The sequence below is a fragment of the Tiliqua scincoides genome, chromosome 9, assembly GCF_035046505.1.
Source record: "Tiliqua scincoides isolate rTilSci1 chromosome 9, rTilSci1.hap2, whole genome shotgun sequence".
NCBI lineage: Eukaryota > Metazoa > Chordata > Lepidosauria > Squamata > Scincidae > Tiliqua > Tiliqua scincoides.
In genome coordinates, this window is record NC_089829.1 from 6755172 (window position 1) to 6774865 (window position 19694).

Below are 19694 nucleotides of genomic sequence, written 5' to 3' on the forward strand. Positions count from 1 at the left end.
ACTAGCGGTTTTGGTCACTACAGCATGAGGACCTAGCAAATGTAAGAAGGCAATCAGAGCCAAGAAACAGTAGGCAGGGAGGAGGGTGGTTTTTATGTAAATGAATTCGAACAAATCAGGTAACAATTCTGCTCTAAGCTTCTAGTGGTGTTTAGGAGAAAGTGACTTCTCTGAAGGATTTCTGAAGTAGATTCCCATTGTAGTCCCCCCTCTATTGTACACAATGAAGCCACATTATACTGACCCCTGAAATAAATGTTGGGCTATAATCTCAAGAGAGTTGTACATGTTACAAGTTTTTCTCCGTATACGGGAAACTGGCATGAACAAACTAGGTTGGAAATGTATTATAAACTCAACACAGTGAAGTAACAGATTCAAAGGGTCAGCATCAATTTATAACACATAAATGGCCGAACAGGGATTGAAAATGTGCTGCCATACAAACAGCACTAAAAACAGCTGCTTGTATTGTTGTTAGATCAGATGCTGTTTGAACAATGCATGAACACATACACACATTTTGCAAACCATCTTTGAATCTTCAGGTAACAGACAACTCAGAAATATGTATAGTCTCCACAAGCATCAAAAACACATGAAGCAGGGAAGAGTGTTCAGTCATGATACATACTCTGATCTGGTTTTTCAGTTGCTCCGCCTCCTGGCGTAACTGGTCAAGTTCACTCATCTTTCTGTGCTAAAGGTGTGCTTCTCTGACACCTCTCAGATGCTCAAAAATCTGAAAAAGGAAAACACATCAAGATTAGGTTTTGCCTGTGTCAAGTTACACAATATACTAAATACATTGTTTGATCCCATTAATAGCCAAATCAAATTTGAAAAAGGTTTATTCGAAACAATATTCACAATCTCTACAAACAAACCATAACTTAATAGCTCTAACTTTTTTTTTTTACAAAGCATTTTGTTTGAAATGTTAAAAACTAATATGGCAGGCACCCACAACTGTGGAGGGAAAGATAGGACATAAATTTATTAAACAAATAGGGATTGAAAAACCAGCTTTATAAGTTCTACAAGGTCAAAGTGACAGCAGAATCTCTAGAACAAGTATGGAAATGCAATGACTTCACACAACTTTGCCATATAATAAGAGTTATACTCTCTTGTAATAGAAATAGTCAATCATCTCTCCCATAATGCCCAGGGATAGCTCTCCAGGACTCTGGATACCTGAAAATGAGGATAATTACACAAGGTATTTCTATCCTCCATCCTTCAGAGAAGGCAAAACACAAAAGACTTGATTTTTTGGATGGTTTGTCCTATTTATTCTATTGACCCAAGGATGGTAAATAAAGTGCATCATGTACATGACATGCAATTCTTTCACAAACATCTCAAAATGCACCAATTCACTATGGGCTGAGCACAAGCAAGTGGGGTCTGTGACACAACACTTCATACAATACAGCAGCGCAGGGGAGAAAAAGACCATGCTGGGAAGAGATGGGGCTGTGCATTTAGTAACTGCTTTGGGCAGTAATCTCACCCACATTGCAGGATTACAAAGGTGGAACAATATTTCAAATTCCTAGGTAATGTAGGTCCTGGGATCTTTTCAACCCAGCGTCTGCATTCCTGGCAGCTGGATACCTTTCCTGAAAGTAGCTTACATCCCTCTCAAAGGTGGCACTTCATAGTTACTCTCAAGCTGTAAGAGAAACCTCCCATAAAACTGAGCAAAACCAACACCAAAACAAAAGTGCCAACATAACTGCAGGTGTTCCCAAACTAAAAAGCCCCATTTCAGGATACAGGTCCAACCTTGTTATACACTGATTCTTTATACACAGATCTGACTCAACACAAATGGCCCCTGCAAGGGAGAAGGAAAGGCTGATCCCTGGAGAAGGGGAAAAATGCATCCTTTGAAATCACAGTTTAAAAAACTGCTTTTTACTTTTGAAGAGAGACAGTCATGCAAGTGATTACAGGTATAACCTAATTATTCACAGATTTTTCTATCTTACCATGATGACAAATACCCTTTAAATTAAAGGAAAACAGTCCTTTAACAATAGCCTCATTAATGCAAGAGAGGGCACCCAGCTGACAATCCATCAATCATTCTCTCTCCAAGCACAAGGCAAATGCCCCCCCCTTCCCCCTGAGCACAGGAAGGAAGGCTAAATGGCTGTGATCTGCTCCATTCTTTCCCCCTCCCTGAGGCTCCTGGTGAAGGAAGGGATTGCTTCCTCCTAGTGAAGCCTAAGCACCTGGAGAGAGACATTGCCTCTGCCTGCATTTCAAAAGGTCTACAAGGCTGTTCACTGGAGCAAAGGGACTTGTTCTTTAAATTGATTTGCATTAGAGCAAACCCTTTCGAATAATGAGACTCAACCTGTACTTAGCACCATAAACATGCAGGACAATGAGAAAGAGCAAAAGGGGGCCTGGATCAAACATCACACTAGGATCAAACCATAGTTCCATGTAACATCTGAGCAGTGCCAGCCTCCCTCATTTGTTTGCATGCATACATAAATATCTAACTCGATATCTTAAGTTTTAAAGACAAAATACTGCTTATGGAAAAATCTTAGGCCACTTTTGCAAGCATTTAATGATCATAGCAAATGGTGCTGACCATTACAGATGTACAGTAATTAGCAAATCACCAGACTCCACAAATACCAATGGTAGAATGTGAAAATACACACCCTGCAGTGTACAGAGTTGCATTTATCACTTATTCTAATCCATTCAAGCAAACAGAATGACTCCATCACTGAAGATGCCAAGTGCTGCACTAACAGTTTTACATACTGTATTTGTGGAATTGGAGCCAGCTTATGTATCAGCTCCCAGAGCAAGCAACCTACTGCCACTCAGATGATCAAAGGAAGAGAACATTCAAAGAAAGCAACCTCTTATAGAACAAAGGACTGGGCATGTTTTTCTAAGTCTTCAAACCATATACAAACACATTTTCTGAGGGCTGAATCACAGTTCCCACCATCTCAGCCGATGCTCTCACAACCCACACTGCTGCATCTCCTTCCCTGCCTAAGAACATCTCAAGATGGTTTCTGCCACATTCAACTGTCTATCACAGTTTCAAAATACTTCCAAATTAGCTAATTCACTATTTCTCCACCATTCCCTAGTTAGGAACAATCTTTCCTCAATTCCCTTCCCCTTTGCTGTGTGTGGGGGGAAGGGACAGATGAGGACAAAGCTAATTTGACTTTTCCCCAGTAGCCACATATGAACAGTTGCTTATATTATACAAGGTACAACCTCTTTCTGCAAGCAAGCAAATTTATCAATCAGTCCTAGAATTAAACATGTTCTTGGTATCTATCACCCTGCTGAAAAATTGAGTTGAGAGAGAACACATGTCAAAACTGAAACCAAAGCACCAGTTTTGAGGCAAGTTGCTGGTGACGAAATTCGTCAATGAAACCAGGAAACATCAAGCATATAATCAAGAGGATATTCCTTCATTTCTGATTTTATCAAAACACACGCTTTCACGATCAGCATTTTGATGAGATACTGCTGGGATCTCAAAACTACCTCCTAATTACTAGTTTACTAGACTAATTAGTAGTCTATCCCCCTAATATTTAATCATACATTCCTCCTACCACCCCAAAATAAACTTACAGCAATCTGCTATCCTCTAACTTTCAGAAGCTCTTCGTATAATTTCCACATGGGACCATCTCCCATCCGTCTGTAGTAACACTGCTAAGCTCTAATAATCTCTTGGGTGAGCTTAGTTGCTTATTCAAATCCAGTTAAGATGAAACCTGCACACTGCCCTTTCAACACCTATCCCCATTCCCCTTGAAGAAAGACTGCCTCAGAATGCCTGTTGAGGTGGGTCTCCAGTATTAGGAGTCACAGTTCTCTGTGCCAATATGGATGAGCACATGGTCCTAGCACTAGAGAATATACGACTACAGGAAGAAAAATATCAGTTCAGTGCAAGTGTGACCTTTCTGGTCTCCTGCTAAAGCCTGTCAAAGAAAATATATGCCACTGTTCCACTGCAACCAGAGAAACACTTTCTCCAAAAGTTTCTATTCCTGGTGTACGACAACCCATTTTCACTTTATCCAGAAGATGCTTACAGGAAGTTATATAGCTGGCTAATAGGTACTCTGCTTAGATGATGTTAGGATAATGGATCTAACAAGCCAAGCCAAGGTGCTCACAAAGTGAAACTGACCAATATTCTTCCTTCCTCCCTCACAATTTGAAGCATCTATAAACTAGAATCCAGATATTGTCTACTCTCTTCCATTCCAATAATGCATGATCAAGCAACAAATCTGAGAGCAGACTCAATTCTTAATAGCTGGTATCACCAAAGACAGAGGGGTGGCTTCTATCCCAACAGTATCCCTTATGTCTTCCCCATGCAAGGCTATGGGGAACCACTGTTGCAATGGAAAGCAAAATATCCACCACCCATCATATGAGATTCTCTACAATGTATATGTCCTTCCTTCGCACGCATTATACCCACTGTGAGGACTGAGATTTTGCTACTGTATACAAAGAAATGGTTGAAATTATCATTCAACAGAACAATAATGTTGTGATACAGTACACTCATTCTAACAATATTACACCACTGTCCCTAGCATGTATTCACTGCTGAAACAGAGACGCCTGCGTTGGCTTGGTCATGTCGTGAGAATGGATGGATCCCAAAGGATCTCCTCTATGGAGAACTCGTGCAAGGAAAGCGCCCTACAGGTAGACCACAGCTGCGAAACAAGGACATCTGCAAGAGGGATCTGAAGGCCTTAGGGATGGACCTCAACAAGTGGGAAACCCTGGCCTCTGAGCGGCCCGCTTGGAGGCAGGCTGTGCAGCATGGCCTTTCCCAGTTTGAAGAGACACTTTGCCAACAGTCTGAGGCTAAGAGGCAAAGAAGGAAGGCCCATAGCCAGGGAGACAGACCAGGGACAGACTGCACTTGCTCCCGGTGTGGAAGGGATTGTCACTCCCGGATTGGCCTTTTCAGCCACACTAGACACTGTGCCAGAACCACCTTTCAGAGCGCGATACCATAGTCTTTCGAGACTGAAGGTTGCCAATACAATATACAATGGTTACATTAAAAGGGTAACAAGTATCATGGCTGACTGAGAAAGAGCTCTTCTATGCTGGGTCATCTGAGCAGGCCAACTAATCTGTTGCTAATTATTAGCAACCCAACTAATCTGTTGTCCAATTTAAATCTTCTTACCAACACCAATAAACGACTATACACTTTTACAGTGCCACACATACAACACCCTGTTCTATAAAGAACGTCTTCTGCTTTATGTTTGAGCTGTGCCCATGACAGAAAAGGGGGACATTTGCTCTGTTCTTTCCTGCTATACCACTAGAGCAGGGGTGTCCAAAGTTTTTTGCAGGAGGGCCACATCAGCTCTCTGACACCGTGTCGGGGGCCAAATTAATTTACATTTCAAATTTGAATAAATTTACATAAATGAATATATTAAAGATTAACTTATATGAATGAATGAAGGTTTTGCAGTAGTTCAAGGCCTATAAAAGGCCTTGCACAAAGCAAGGCTAGCCTTTCCTTTCCTGCTGCTACTGCATCACAGACGTGAAACAACAAGCAATGGAGGGAGTCCTCATCCCACAGCTCACTTGACAGGTCAAACAGTTGCCTTCACCCTGAGAGCAGTTGCATCGGGCCAGTGTGGGCTCCAACAAATCTCTGGAGGGCCAGAGTCTCATTGGAGGCTAGGGGCTCCCTGAGGGCCACATAGGGAGGCCTTGAGGGCCGCAAGTGGCCCCCGGGCCGGGGTTTGGGCACCCCTGCACTAGAGCATCTGTGGAAGCAGGAAATTCAAAGGGTGCTCACATCTGGTGAGGCAAGGTCAGTTTGCCCCCCAAACAGACTCAGGTAATCTGACCCTGCCTGCCCATGTGGGAGGCTTCCCAGATGCCAAAACTGAGCCACCCTTGAACCACTGGAGAACTAAACATTGGAAAGCAAAACCACTGGGCAGGAAAAAGATAGGCATCTCTTGGAGGTGGAAACGTACATAGCATAGACATTCTGTTCAATCCCTAGTAGGAGTGGGAAGGACCCCTGGCTGAAATCTTGGAAAACACCAGCCAGCGTAGACGATACAGAGCAAGAAGAACCAAGAGTGACTCCTTGAAAGGCCGCTACCTAAGTTTCTCCTAGATGAAAGAAGTTGGCACTCACCCTCCTCCCCACTGCCTTCATAGAACCAGTAAGGCATTGCCATTCATAAAAAGACGCAACTAGGTTTTTTGTTATCAAGAACTAGCTTGATCAGCATAACAGCACAAGGAAAAGGAACCCTTTAAAAAAAATGTTCAGGTAGTCCATATACATATTCTACACTCAAATCACTTAAAAGTAGAGCTGTGAGATTCAGTGCTAAAACTTTTCCAGTTTATATTTTCTCTCAAGACAGAAGAAAGGCAACTTCTATAGCTGCTGCAGCCGCGTGTGGGGGGCTGCCCAGAGGTCAGGTGAGGTCAGACCCAGAGCGCTCTGCCTGTTGCAGCTAGAGAAAGAGGGCTGCCCTGGGTCAGGTAAGGGCAGCCTGGAGTGCTCCCGTCAGTCGTGCAGCGCCTGCAGAGGAGGGGCTGCCCTGGGGTCAGCTGAGGGCAAGCTGGTCACGCGGGCTCTCCGCTGAGGAGGGCTGTCCTGGGTTCAGATGAGGGCAGCCCTGGAGCCCAGGCTGTTAGGATGTGTGTGCGGGGCCAGGATGTGTGTGCGGGGCCAGTAAGCTGGGCTCAGGCGCAGAAGGGCTCCAAATTTAAAAACAGATGTGGCTGCCCTGCTCTAGAGCAGGCAGTCACATGGGAGCCTCCATGCAGGCAGTGGCCTGCTGGTAGAAATAAGGGGGAAAGGGAAGAAACAGCAGGCAGGATAGCCTGCCGGAGCTGGGAGAGGAGGGGAAGGAGGAAAAAAGGCAGAAAGGAGAAGGGGGGTCCTTCCCTGCATTCTCCAGTGGGGGGTTCAGCAGAGCTGAACCAACTCCGTCCTGCTTTGCCGAAAGGCTAGGCCAGTTTGGGGAGTCCAGGTAGCCACGCCCCTCAGGAAGTCCAAAAGACTCTGGCCTGCCTACCTGAGAGGGAGGAGCTACCCACCTGTAAGGACTAAGACGGACATGGAGATCCCACTGGAGAAAGAACAATTTTTGATTTTCAGTCACTCACTTTCTTCATTTTTCAAAACAGGTGCTATCTGAGATGCTACAGAGAACAATGGATTAAAAAACCCCAAAGGAAAAAAAGTCAAGATCTCATGTTGCAAACAGATGTTTTGATACTGGGAAAGTGTAGGTCAGTTAAACCAATTCAACATTTTTTAGGTAGAAGATTGTTTTTTAGGCAGGAGGATTTGGGGAGTGGTACTTAAACCAGCAGTCGCCTGCCCAGTTGGACAGCCTCCAGATGCCTTGGTAGCCTGGTTTAATAGATCAAACTGGATATGTCATCGCTTCCGCAGCTTTCATTTGCTTTGTTTTCTACATTATTGTAGCAATTTTTATCCTGCTTCACTGTTTCATTGTAGCTTTTTATTGATGCAGACGATTTTCCTCTTAGACATTTTGGGTTTCGCTACTGGAGAAAAAAATTGGGTATTTATGACAAAAAAAATTCAATGCCGCACCTTTAATTCTGAAACCATTCTGGGTATACTGGAGGTAGGACAGAAGCACTGCGCTTCTGCCACCGTCACCCATCAGATTAGCAATTCATTTGTAAAGCAGCAGCATCAAGAAATACTTGTATAGGAGGGGGAAAAAAAACTTATTTCAAATTATTTTACCTATCTCGATTAATGGAACCAGATTTGAAAAGCAAGGATAAGAACAGGTCAGTGTTACCACCATACTGCAGGCAGAGCAGATTACATGACCAACACAGAGGTGAGATCTGAAATATAGGAACTTCTTGCCTATGTGTTTTCTTTTGCACAGTGCAAAAATGCACTGCCATTTTCCATACCTTTCTCTCAAACTGTTATCCATTTCCATCCCTAACCTCACATATAGCACGATATTCTGCAGTGAGGGTATCCAATTAGCTAGGCTGACCTAAGTGAAGTCTTGCAACATCACAATAAGTACAGCTTTTGCCAGGTGCCAACAAGGTTGGGTGAGTGGACTCAGAAATTTCATTTGCAAAAGTGTCATTGCCAAAATAGGCAGGGAAGCACCAGCAAAGGAACCCAGCAGTACATTGGGGGGGGGGGGGGGAGAGAGAGAGAGAGAGAAGATAACCTAGTTTGCTTAGCTTGTAGAACTTTTTATTTCCTGAAAATGCAAATTGCAATATGCATGTAAGGGCAATCCCTCTTTTAAACAAAAACCCAAGAGTGGTTTGCTCTCTAGTGAGAAATCTCTCTCAACAAGGAAGGGCAGGCTGAGTTGAAGTGCTTGATACAGACACTGCCTCCAGCATTTGAAATCATAAGCGATTTCACTTTTCTCCCAACCAGGCCTGCGGTGACAGCTGGCCTGTAATTTTAACATTGCTCTTAGAAGAGTATGTTTTCTCTAAATATGGACGTTGGTGTGGCAACAGAGATATTTGGTCCTTTTCCATGGTTTCAGAACAAGATTTTTAGGTTTAGATTTTAAAAAATTAAGGAAGCTGAAAACGAATTCTCGCAACTAGTTGCAAAAGGCAAAAATCTCTGTCCTGAACATGGACAAAATTCTACCAGCTTAACGCCTAGGTTTGCGGTAAGATGTAACACAGACCATTATCCTTCTATTGTGGCCTGCCTTCAGTTGGCATCCTTCAGTCTCAGAAGACTACGGTATCGCGCTCTGAACGGTGGTTCTGGAACAGAGTGTCCTTTCCAGTGCACGAAGCCTGGGTAAGGTAGATATGAAGGATAGACTGTTACCCATGCAGCAAATCCCCCCTCTCCACCTTGTTGGATTGGTCCAAAGGAAAGGCAGAAGCCAATACGGTTGGTTCCAGCGACGTTGCAGGAGTTGCCAGAACGTGACTGTGTTCAGCCATGAACTGTCTCAGGGACTCCAGCTCCGGATTTTGTCTCCAGGTTGACTCCTGAAGCCTTTTCCATAACTGGATGTAGCCACAAGGCAGTAGAGGTTTGGGGTCAGAGTTTTCCTTCTCTCAGATGGGCTGCCTTCCCAGGCTAATGAGTCCCATCTACCCGGTGGCTGTTTAGTCGCCTCTTGCAACGAGTACAGCCAAACTGAGGGCCTATTCTTAGCACCGAGCCCCCAGGGGTGGCCTGCCAGGCCCTTAACAACTTCCGAATTTTGCTAGCTGCTGGAAGAGTGTAAGAACAGGTGGTTTACCAAACCCCTGCTGAACCACCACACGGGCCCAGCTCAGCAAGCCTGTTGTAAGGAGGTCCTGAAAGGAGACACCATAGTCTGTAACAACTGGGGAGAGCTCCCACAGAACAGAAAGGAGGCCAGGAGTCTCAGAAACCTTGTGATGGTGACATCTCTGAACTACAAACCCTGGCTTTGGAGCCAAGTTCCTATCTTCTGAACTTGTACTTTTGGATGAAGACTATCAGCTTCATACAGACTCAAGACCACAACACTGTGGGCAACAGTTAACATTGCTCACAACTGAAGCAACGAGACAGGCTCCTGCCTGGAGAAACTTACAATGTAATGTCAGAACTGCAGTTGGATTAAATTCTAACAATGCAGCTGTGTGTAAGGACCGGGATACATTCTCTGATCCATGCTGTTATGTGATCAGGTCATTAAGTGAGCATTCAGTCCAATCTATTGCCTTTGGATTGTAAACAGACACTCCCTGCCAGGTACTAGCTGGCTGCACAGGCTACTGGAGATAGATTGCCTATTTCAGCATTAAGAGTCTCTCTGTTGTATAAACAGATACTCTGCTGCAGGCTATGGGAGATTCGATAGCCTCATTAAGAGTATCTATTTTGCCTTGACCAGCATCATACAAGCAATCCATTGTTAAGCGAACGGTTGTTAAGCAGTGCATGCCTATGGTTGGACAGATGGAAAGCCAGTGCTATATAGGAATGGTCTTTGCCTCAAGGTTTTTATTAGGGGCTCAAAGTTACAGTATAGTTAAAATGTTCATATTAACAATGCAAATCTTTCAGCTGTAAGCAAAATCTTAGTGACTGGACAACACTATGATAAATTTCTGCCAATAAAACCAGTGTGAATGTCTCCTCTTATCTGCAAGGTCACTGGGAGGTAAGGTCTGTTCAGGCACATCTCTGCAGCAGAGATAATGACAGGGCAGTTAGTCTTCAGGCAACCAGGCTCAGGGTAAGTTGGAGCCAAAGTTAACCCTTTCACTCCTCCTGAGAAAAAAAGTAAGCCAGGGCTCAACATTTCCATTTAAATCAAGCAAGCCTTGTTCTCTTTGGCAGGATCACATCAGATCCTTTCTGCATTCTCCTTCCATTTTGCAAATGTCTGGCAGAGGTCTGGTTTTTAAAATACCAGGATGTAATCCTCATTTCCACCTGAAACAAATTCGGAGGCTACAATTCAGTGCACCATTACTTAAGAAACCACTCCTGGAAAACAATGGGTCTACTTCTGAGTAATCAGGTTGCAACTATGTGTAGCTTAGCTGCACTTGCTCAGTCATTCCTTGTTGCTTGTCTCTTTGCTATGAATTGAATTGCATGCTCCCAGTTATAAGCTGTATGTTTTATGTAGAGCCTCTGGCTTAACATACCAGGCACCCAATTTGATTACTGTATGGTGTTCACCGTGCACTTACTCTGATAGTGTTTACAAAAGATTGTGAGGACTCAAATTTAAAATGTATCTTATGAACTTTTCCTGTATTTTTAATAAATTAGAGACTGTACAGTTCTTACGTCACAATTACTGGCAGGTTATTTTTCAGGATGTGGCCTTGGGTAAAATCAGACAAAACTATAGTCAAGACACCTCCCGCTCCTAAATTTAACACACACACCTCCCCCCCACTAATCCAAAGATCATAGAAAATTCCATTATTTTTGGCTCAAAACCTGCCCTTGATTTATCAGTGAGATCAATTTATACTTGAGTATCTATTGTACCTCAATGTTATCTATGGTACCACTACATCTGAATGACAGAGGCCACACCCAGGCCTTTACCACCACATTTTAAACAGCCATCTGAGCCAACCAGCAGACTCTTACAGCAATACCACAAACTCTGCACCAAAACAGCATCATTTCCCTGGATTAGACTTAGCCTAATGGAAGAGGAAAAACATGACAGTCAATGTTTCCATAAGGAAACTTATAGAATCCTTTAGAGATAATGCAAGAAAGTCTGATGGGGGAAGAATATTAACAGCAGCTATTTGGGAGCAAGCTTTTTTATGGATTGAATTGCCGTGGACTAGCTCAGTTGTTCCCAAATTCCTACAGGGGAGTTGGGAACCAGGTAAGTCTTTGCAGGGGCAGGAAGGGAGGTGTCATTGCCATGACCAAAGGTCTTTTTCACTTACCTGGGGGGCAGTGCTGGCCTTCAGCAGGTGCTTGCAGGCCCTCAACAAGCCTCCCCACCGCTCTAAACAGTGCTTATCTCCAATCAGAACTCACTCCAAAACCAGAAGTGAGTTCCAAACAGAGATAAGCACTGTTTAGAACAGTGGGGAGGCCCGCAGAGGGGCTGTAAGTCCCCTGCACCCTGCCAAAGGCCAGCACTGACCCCCAGGTAAGTGAAAATGCCCCTTGGTTGCGGCAGCTGTGCAATCACTGTGGCACCATCCCTGCAGGGCCCCTCCCCTTAAGGGGGGATGCCCTGCTTCCGGTTTCCCTGGTGAGTCATGACCCACCAGTTTGGGAACCTCTAGACTAACTTATAAGTGGGCAGATGGAGAAGCACAAAAGTATTTAGTACAGTGCAAAGAAAATTAATGGCAAACCATGAAGATTTTCACTGCCAACTGAAACCACAGGAGAAAAGCTAAGTGAACTGTGTGTAACACAGTAAGTTTAATACACACAGGGTCCCCATTCAGAGGCCACAGAACTGGCTGCAAGCTCTACCATCTCTTTGCCTCTGGTGATCACCCTGTCATACTCTATTCAAAAGATTTCTACCCCACTTTTCCAAAGATCAATAATAGAGTGCTCTGTATGTTGCAGGGAACTCTGAGAAGGAAAATGTCTTCCACTTTCTACTGGGAGCAATCAATGTAGCCGCTACTCCCTAACTCCAGTTCTCTGGGAAACGGAGGAAAATGTATTGCTTATTCGACCTTTCAGGTTCAGGCAAATGGATGCACAAGATACATACCCATTCCCCACCCCTCACTGCTGTGAGCCCTCTGGGACACCCCACGAGCTCAGTGAGGGGCTTGTTGAGGCCACAAACCACATCTGTCTTAACATGCCAAACCACAATTTTTGGGCTAGAGTTGCACTGTTAGCCATGGAGGTCTAAGACAAAAGGAAAGCTGGGACTGGGGTTACCATATCTAGCTGCTGGATTGCAGTCACACAACTCTGAAAGTTAGACATCCTCTCTGGCTAGTCAGATACAGCTGAAATCATGCCACAGAATTAAAATCACAGAACATACTGAAAGTGTAGCATCACAAAGTAGAAACAAAAAAATGTAGGAAGTATGGGAGACTCTTAATGCACATAGTATGAGTGTCATCGCTAACCCATTTTTAGCCCCAAGTTCTTTATAAGGGACTTAATTTTCGTGCATCTCTTTACAAAAAAACCCAGTAAAAATGACTTCTCTCTTCTAGCAAATAAGTCAGATATCAGCAATTTTCAACTGTCAGTGCTTGATATACTGACTGAAAACATAACCTTTCTATGCCATGCAGAATAATTCAAACCAAAAATGTAACACACCACCCACCACAAAAGGTTCACATCTATGATCATAACTCACCCCAGGAGAAGCTGCCTCCTGTAAAGGTTGCTGACTAGTAACAATTCCAGAGACAGGATTATAGAGATCACACAGCTAAAAGACATACAAGAGCAGCTGTATCCTATTTAGGATCCTACACATCCAACCTAAACAAGGAGTTAGTCTGAGCATTTTTCAAGAAAATTTTGCAGATATTCAGATTGCTAACGTAACAGGAATCCAAACATATTTCAAAACCAGTCCTTTCATCTCTAGTAACACACCTAATTTCTCCCACTTATGACAAAATTAGAAAGGCATCATCTGTATTTCTACACCAATAACTAACAGAGAGAATGGGAAGTATGATACCCATAAATTGGCAGCTTCTGGGGCTATGGAAGAACATGGCACCTTCCTTGGTTTGCCAGCAAAGTGTCCTATTAAAAGAAAAGTAATTTTTATTCTGAACAATTTCTGCCAGTGAAGAATGAAGTGTGTAGGAGGTTTTTTAAACATCAATTCTACAATTCAAGGTGTCTTCTACAACACTTAAAGCTCCCTGCTGGGGGATATTAGTATATAATGATGTGACATCTTATGTAACTAAAATACTCCTACTGTCAATATTTTGAATTTGGGAATTTGTTAATAAAACCCAGGGGAAACCGTGATACACGAATGAAGCTGAGTCAGCAATAGCCTCCCAAAAGTAAGAAACCTTGTTTTTGACCCTATGTTTAAGAACCACATTGCAACCTGAACCACTGGGTGTACCTGACAGCCACTGCAAACTTATGAATTGTAGGCGGGATATGAAAGATGGGAATATGAGATAAAAAAATTAAACAAGAATCCAAGGCCACCTTGCAAAAGTAGCAATAGCCTAAAGCAAGACCCTCAAGAGTCATTTTAATCTTCTTCCCATGTTAAATTGAAAGCCTCTCTAAGTTAACCCTCAACCCAAATGGGAACCTTCTATGGAATTTAAAGATATAGGAGGAGGAACCCATTGTACATATGCACACTTTTAAAAGACATACTGATAAGTAGCTACTTGCCTAGTCTCCTATGATAAGTAAGAATGTGCCAGACAAAGCAGCTTTACAAAAGTAGGTTCGCTCTTCTGCTAGGTCAGAAGGAGATATACAGGACACCAGTATTTGTAAAGCTGCCTTAAGAGCATACAACACTTAAATCAGGTCACTGCTGACAGCTTTCATCTGAAGAAGGGCAGCCCAAAAAGAAGGGTTATTCTGAGATTTAACTGTCAGGAAGATGATAACCTGTCATTACATCTTGCTTCTTTCAGGTGGCCTTTCAAAATATCATTTTTCATTATGAGGTTCTGCAATCTTCACAAATGGGGTGCTTTCACCTCCTCCTTTTCTAAGGAGGCATTCCCCTCTAGAGAGGTATTTCTGATTCTAAGGCATTTGCTCATGTTGAAACCGAACAGTAAAAAAACCCAAGCCATTTCAGTCACTAGAACTACAGAAATTTTTTTTCCTTCAAGCTACAGAGGGGTTGTCTTTGAACAAAGAAGTACTTTTTAATTCCTTTGCTTTTTTCAGATCATGCTGAAAGGCCTGGCTCAGGGGTCGGCAACCTGCAGCTCTAGAGCCACATGTGGCTCTTTCAGCTGTCTGCTGCGGCTCCTCCTGGTGAAAGTGGCAAAAGGGGTAACAGGAGGCATCTGTGCTGGGAGGGCAGGCTGCTTCCCTCCGCCCCCTGAGCTCACTGCCCTCCTCTCCCTTCACCCCCACCTGCCCCGCATTGGTTTCCCTTTTCAATTTTGCCCGCTCTGCAGACTTAAGCTCCCTGTTTTTCCCTTCCCCAACTCTCCAGCAGGCTCAGCCAATCAGCATCCAGCAGGCTCCTGGCTTCTTCAGTTAGAATGGCTCAGGGCCCTTCACTGGCAGACAGACCAGACAATCCTGAGCAGCCCTCCTCCTCAGCCCTTGCGAGCCCTTGCAGCCTGCCTTTCCCTGAGCAGGTCCCCACTCAGTGCAAGGAGAGGCTTTTCCTCCACAGCTGAGGAGACATCCTGTGTGTCTACTCAGTTGTAAGCCCTATTACAGCAGATGAAGCTTACTCCCAGGAAAGGGTGCCTGGGAAGGCAGCCTTGGAGCCAGTGGGAGCCCACACAGGTCTGTTCGAGAGTAAGCCCGGATGTAGTCCCTGGGCTACACCCAGGAAGGTGTGGAGGGCTTTAGCCTCAGCCTCCTCCTGTGCAGGTCTACTCACAAGTAAGCTGTAGTCAGTGGGGCTTCCTTCCAGGAAGGTGTGGAGGGCTGTAGCCTCAGCCTCCTCCCGTGCAGGTCTACTCACAAGTAAGCCCTGCTGTAGTCAGTGGGGCTTCCTCCCAGGAAGGTGAAGGCAGCCTCAGCCCCCTCCTATGCAGGTCTACTCACAAGTAGTAAGTAAGGCTTCCTCCCAGGAAAGTGTGGAGAGGACTGCAACCTGAGAGCTCCAACCAACTTGTCTGCTCAGAAGTCCCATTGTAGTCAATGGGGTTTACTCCCAGGATAGTGTGGAGAGGGTTGCAGCCTGAGTGAGGGCGGGCAGGCGGGCAGGACAGAAGCTGGCCTGTGGCTGCCCCCCCTTCTTTTCTTTCTCACCTCTGGAGTCTGTGTCCTTTTTTCCTTCCAGCAGGGTGCCTCTGGAAGGTGGGGGGAGTTCTTTAGTATCCATGTAAGATAAGCAGATGTCATAACCACCATATATATTGGAATCCTGGAAGATCTGGTGAGGAGGTAGATGTGGTGTCAGCAGTGGCCCCTTTAAGGGTAAGGCCTGGGCATCCAGCAGAGTGTGCTGCACAGCTGCAGCCACTTGAAGGCAATAGGGCCCTCAGGGATATAAGGAGCACCTGAGGCAGGAAGGGGGGGGGTGTGGGTTGGAGGTAGGAGAGGAGACTGACTGGGCTTATTGACTTGGATACTCTGATTTGACTGACTTACTTTGGAATCTGACCTTGAACTGTGACTTGACTTATTGACTTTGGACTCTGCCCTGGATGCTCTGACTGACTTTGTGACTAATGGACTGCTGGAGACACTGGAGTTTGAAGTGTGGCTGCTGTGCCCAAGACCTGCTGAAGACCCAGGGTCTGCTGTAGTGGTGGGAGGTTGCTGGCAGGAGGACCTCTGCAGGTTGAACAGGCGAGCTACCCTGGAGGTGGGGTCCAGCAGGAGTGCAGGGCAGAACCAGGGTCATTTGTTGGGGGAAAGAAGGGGAGCTAATTTGTTTAAAGTGGGCATAATTCTCCAGGCAGAGAATGGCCTTGGAATCAGGCAAAACACCATAGAGGACCAGGCGTCTGAAAATACAGGACAACAATGTATGCCAAAACTAACTAAAAGCTACAAGAGGGGGCTACATTATAAAAACGGGACCTATAAGAGCATAAAGGTAAAAAAAAACTATATATGCATTATCTTCATTTTAGATGTCAAAAGGGTTTTGTGGCTCCCGAGGTTTTTTTTTCCCTCTGGAAAACGGGTCCAAATGGCTCTTTGAGTGTTTAAGGTTGCCGACCCCTGGCCTAGCTGCATATATTCCAGTGCTCCAAATTATTGGTTTGTGCCAAGTGTTCCAACATGAGCTATTTGATGAAACAGCTGCAAGTGAGAAGGGCACCACGGGTATCAGCAAGTAGGCGAGAACTCCAAATGCCCCATTTCAATTCAGAATTTACTTGTTGGTGTAAACTCCCAGTCCAAAAGGGAATTGTCTGTTTATCATGACTAATCCAACTATCCAAGTTTAACAACATACAGTACAAGGCCTGTACAGAACATAACACTCACCAACCCTTAGCCATTTTAACCCTAACTGCACCGAATGGGCAGTAATCTACATTGTAATGCACTGTAGGTTTTTTTTTTAAGTGGTGGCAGTGTTTGACAGGGATGGGCAGCATGCCTGGATGCCATTGATCAAGCTGATCTGATCCTAGAAAGGGAAAGAAGAGGTAGAAGAGCTTAGGAAAGGATGGATGGATACACTAAGAAAGATGTAGCCTAGAAAAAACATGAAGAGGAATTATTGCATTTATCTCTAGACCATTCTGGAAGAACAGAAAACTGGGATGGGGAGGAGAAAATGGGGACAGAGGAAAGGTGCAGAGGTAAGAAATTGCACATTGATTTCAAAGGCATAGGTTCACCTGCAGGCTTCTTAACAGTGTTAATTACCACTCTGCATTCTTTCTTAAACACCACATGGCATCACAGCAAAGCTCTCTAGAACATTCCTGCCTCTGAGACTACGCATACATATTCTGAGATGTTCAACTGCGCAGACACATGAAGCTGGCTGCACAACTTCACTCTCACAAAAAGTGAATTCCTTTCGGGGGGGGCGTACAATTAAGGAAAGCTTGCTACAGATGCCCTCATTAAAAGACTGGAGTTTAAAAGGTTAAGTATCATTTTGGAGAAAAGAACACATAGCATTCAGGAAGCAGATGGGGCAAAGGTGAGCTTGGCTTGGTACTCCACACACCAAATACTTGCCTCCAAACACAGATTATCCATTATATTATAAAATGAGAACTTTCAGCTCAAGCTCGACAAGATCATTCTAGTAATTCTGCCTGTGGAGTAATGGTTTAATTCCAGGATTTTGTACACAGGAATACAGTTGAGTTATCTAATGGCAACTGGATTTGGTAATAATCTGGCGTCTTTATTGCAGCAAATACAAAACATACAATTCTCCCATTGCAACTAGACACAGAGAGATAAGCAATCTCACTAACCCCACTCCCAAAACATGTCAAGAGTGTATAAGGCACAGCTAAGGCTATTCTGTAACATGCAACATGTCAAAAAAGATACCAGCAAACACCATGTTAATGGGCATAATTGCCATCAAATCTGTGAGGTTTCACAAGCACACAGCCAGCACAAGGGCTGAATTACCACATCTACCTAGGACAGAAGAATATCTTCCCAATACCAAAAAAGGACACGTGAGGGCAGCTTTATTACTTTAGCCACACTGAAAACAATGGAAACACCAGCCATTTTGAAAAATGCAGCTTATAGGAACTTCAATTGCATAATTTTACAGTTGTCAAAGAGAAAACAATAGCACCATAATTTTTGACACATCCATGTCACGTTATAACAGGGGTGCCCAAACCCCGGCCCGGGGGCCACTTGTGGCCCTCAGGGACTCACAATCTGGCCCGCGGGGAGCCCCCAGTTTTCAGTGAGCACCCGGCCCTCTGCAGACTTGCTGGAGCCTGCGCTGGAGCGACGCAATTGCTCTCAGTGTAAAGATGGCTGTTTGACCTCTCGCAGGAGCTGTGGGACAAGGGTTCCTCCACTGCTTGCTGTTTCACATCTGTGATACAGCAGTGGCAGTGAAGGAAAGGCTGGCTTTGCTTTGTGCAAGAACTTTTATAGGCCTTGAGCTATTATTGCAAGACCTTCAATCACTCATACAAGTTCCATCTCTAATATATTCAATTTATGTAAATTTATTCAAATTTGAAATGTAAATTAATTTGGCCCCCAACACAGTTTCAGAGAGATGATGTGGCCCTCCTGCCAAAAAGTTTGGACACCCCTGCGTTACAATGACATCATGCATTCCACTAAAATTGCTTAACTAGCCAGTTACCAATATCTGGCATTGACAGAGGCTGACTTCAGACACAATGCAAAGCCATACAGGTATAAGACTTGGGCATGCATATTCCCCCATTACAATGAACAGAATAGGAAGAGCCTGAAAGTTTACTCTTGTGGTTTTGAGCAAACTGCAATATCCCTCTGGGCTCCAAGAGTTCACAAAAACAACCTTGCTGAACTGGACCAAATAATGGTTTGATATCTTGATCTGTGATCTATTATTTGTAATTTGAACAAAGCCGTTTCCCAGAGTTGAATGTGATGGCAAGCTGTAGTTTCCTCAAAGCCAAGAAAGGAAGTTTTCAATCTCCCCCCTCCCCCGCATAAAAGAAAAGCACATCTCTGCCTACTCATCTTCACAATACTAACAGCTCTGTATGAACTCAGGCTTCATCTACTACACTTGACAATATTTTCCACTGACCCTTCAGTTCATTGCACAAGTCCAGAAAAAGAAAGTGCTCGCTGTTAGCTTTCCACAGCCACAGAAGTTGTCATATTCCCAGCTCCTAAATGAGTGGATGCAGCTACCTACCACTTGATCAGATAACCTTGCTGCTAAAGGTGGCAGTGCGGCTTAAGTGACTTTTTGCATGAAAGAAGCAATGTGAGGAACATAAAAATATAAGAACAGCCCCACAGGATCAGGCCATTGGCCCATCTAGTCCAGCTTCCTGTATCTCACAGCAGTCCACCAAAAGCCCCAGGGAGCACACCAGATAACAAGAGACCTCATTCTGGTGCCCTCCCTTGCATCTGACATAACCCATTCTAAAATGAGGAGGTTGCACATACACATGGCTTATAATGGATTTTTCCTTCAGAAACTTGTCCAATCCCTTTTTAAAGGCATCCAGGCCAGATGCCGTCACCACATCCTGTGGCAAGGAGTTCCACAGACCAACCACACACCGAGTAAAGAAATATTTTCTTTTGTCTGTTCGAACTCTCCCAACACTCAATTTGAGTGGATGTCTCCTGGTTCTGGTGTTATGTGAGAGTGTAAACAGCATCTCTCTATCCACTCTATCCTTCCCACGCATAATTTTGTATGTCTCAATCATGTCCCCTCAGGTGTCTCTTTTCTAGGCTGAAGAGGCCCAAACGCCGTAGCCTTTCCTCATAAGGAAGGTGCCCTAGCACAGCAATCATCTTAGTCGCTCTCGTTTGCACCTTTTCCATTTCCACTATATCC

General features: G+C 44.4%; 1 protein-coding gene across 4 annotated transcripts in view; it reads right to left on the bottom strand.

The window, feature by feature from the left end:
* Positions 1-19694, bottom strand: part of GNB1 (G protein subunit beta 1) — an 81737-nt gene that overhangs the window by 36384 nt on the left and 25659 nt on the right. For all 4 annotated transcript variants that reach the window (XM_066636824.1, XM_066636823.1, XM_066636826.1 and 1 more), the window contains exon 2: positions 635-742. In XM_066636824.1, coding sequence (XP_066492921.1) covers positions 635-691 — 57 coding nt within the window. In that variant the 5' untranslated portion in view covers positions 692-742. The remainder of the gene's footprint in view (positions 1-634; positions 743-19694) is intronic.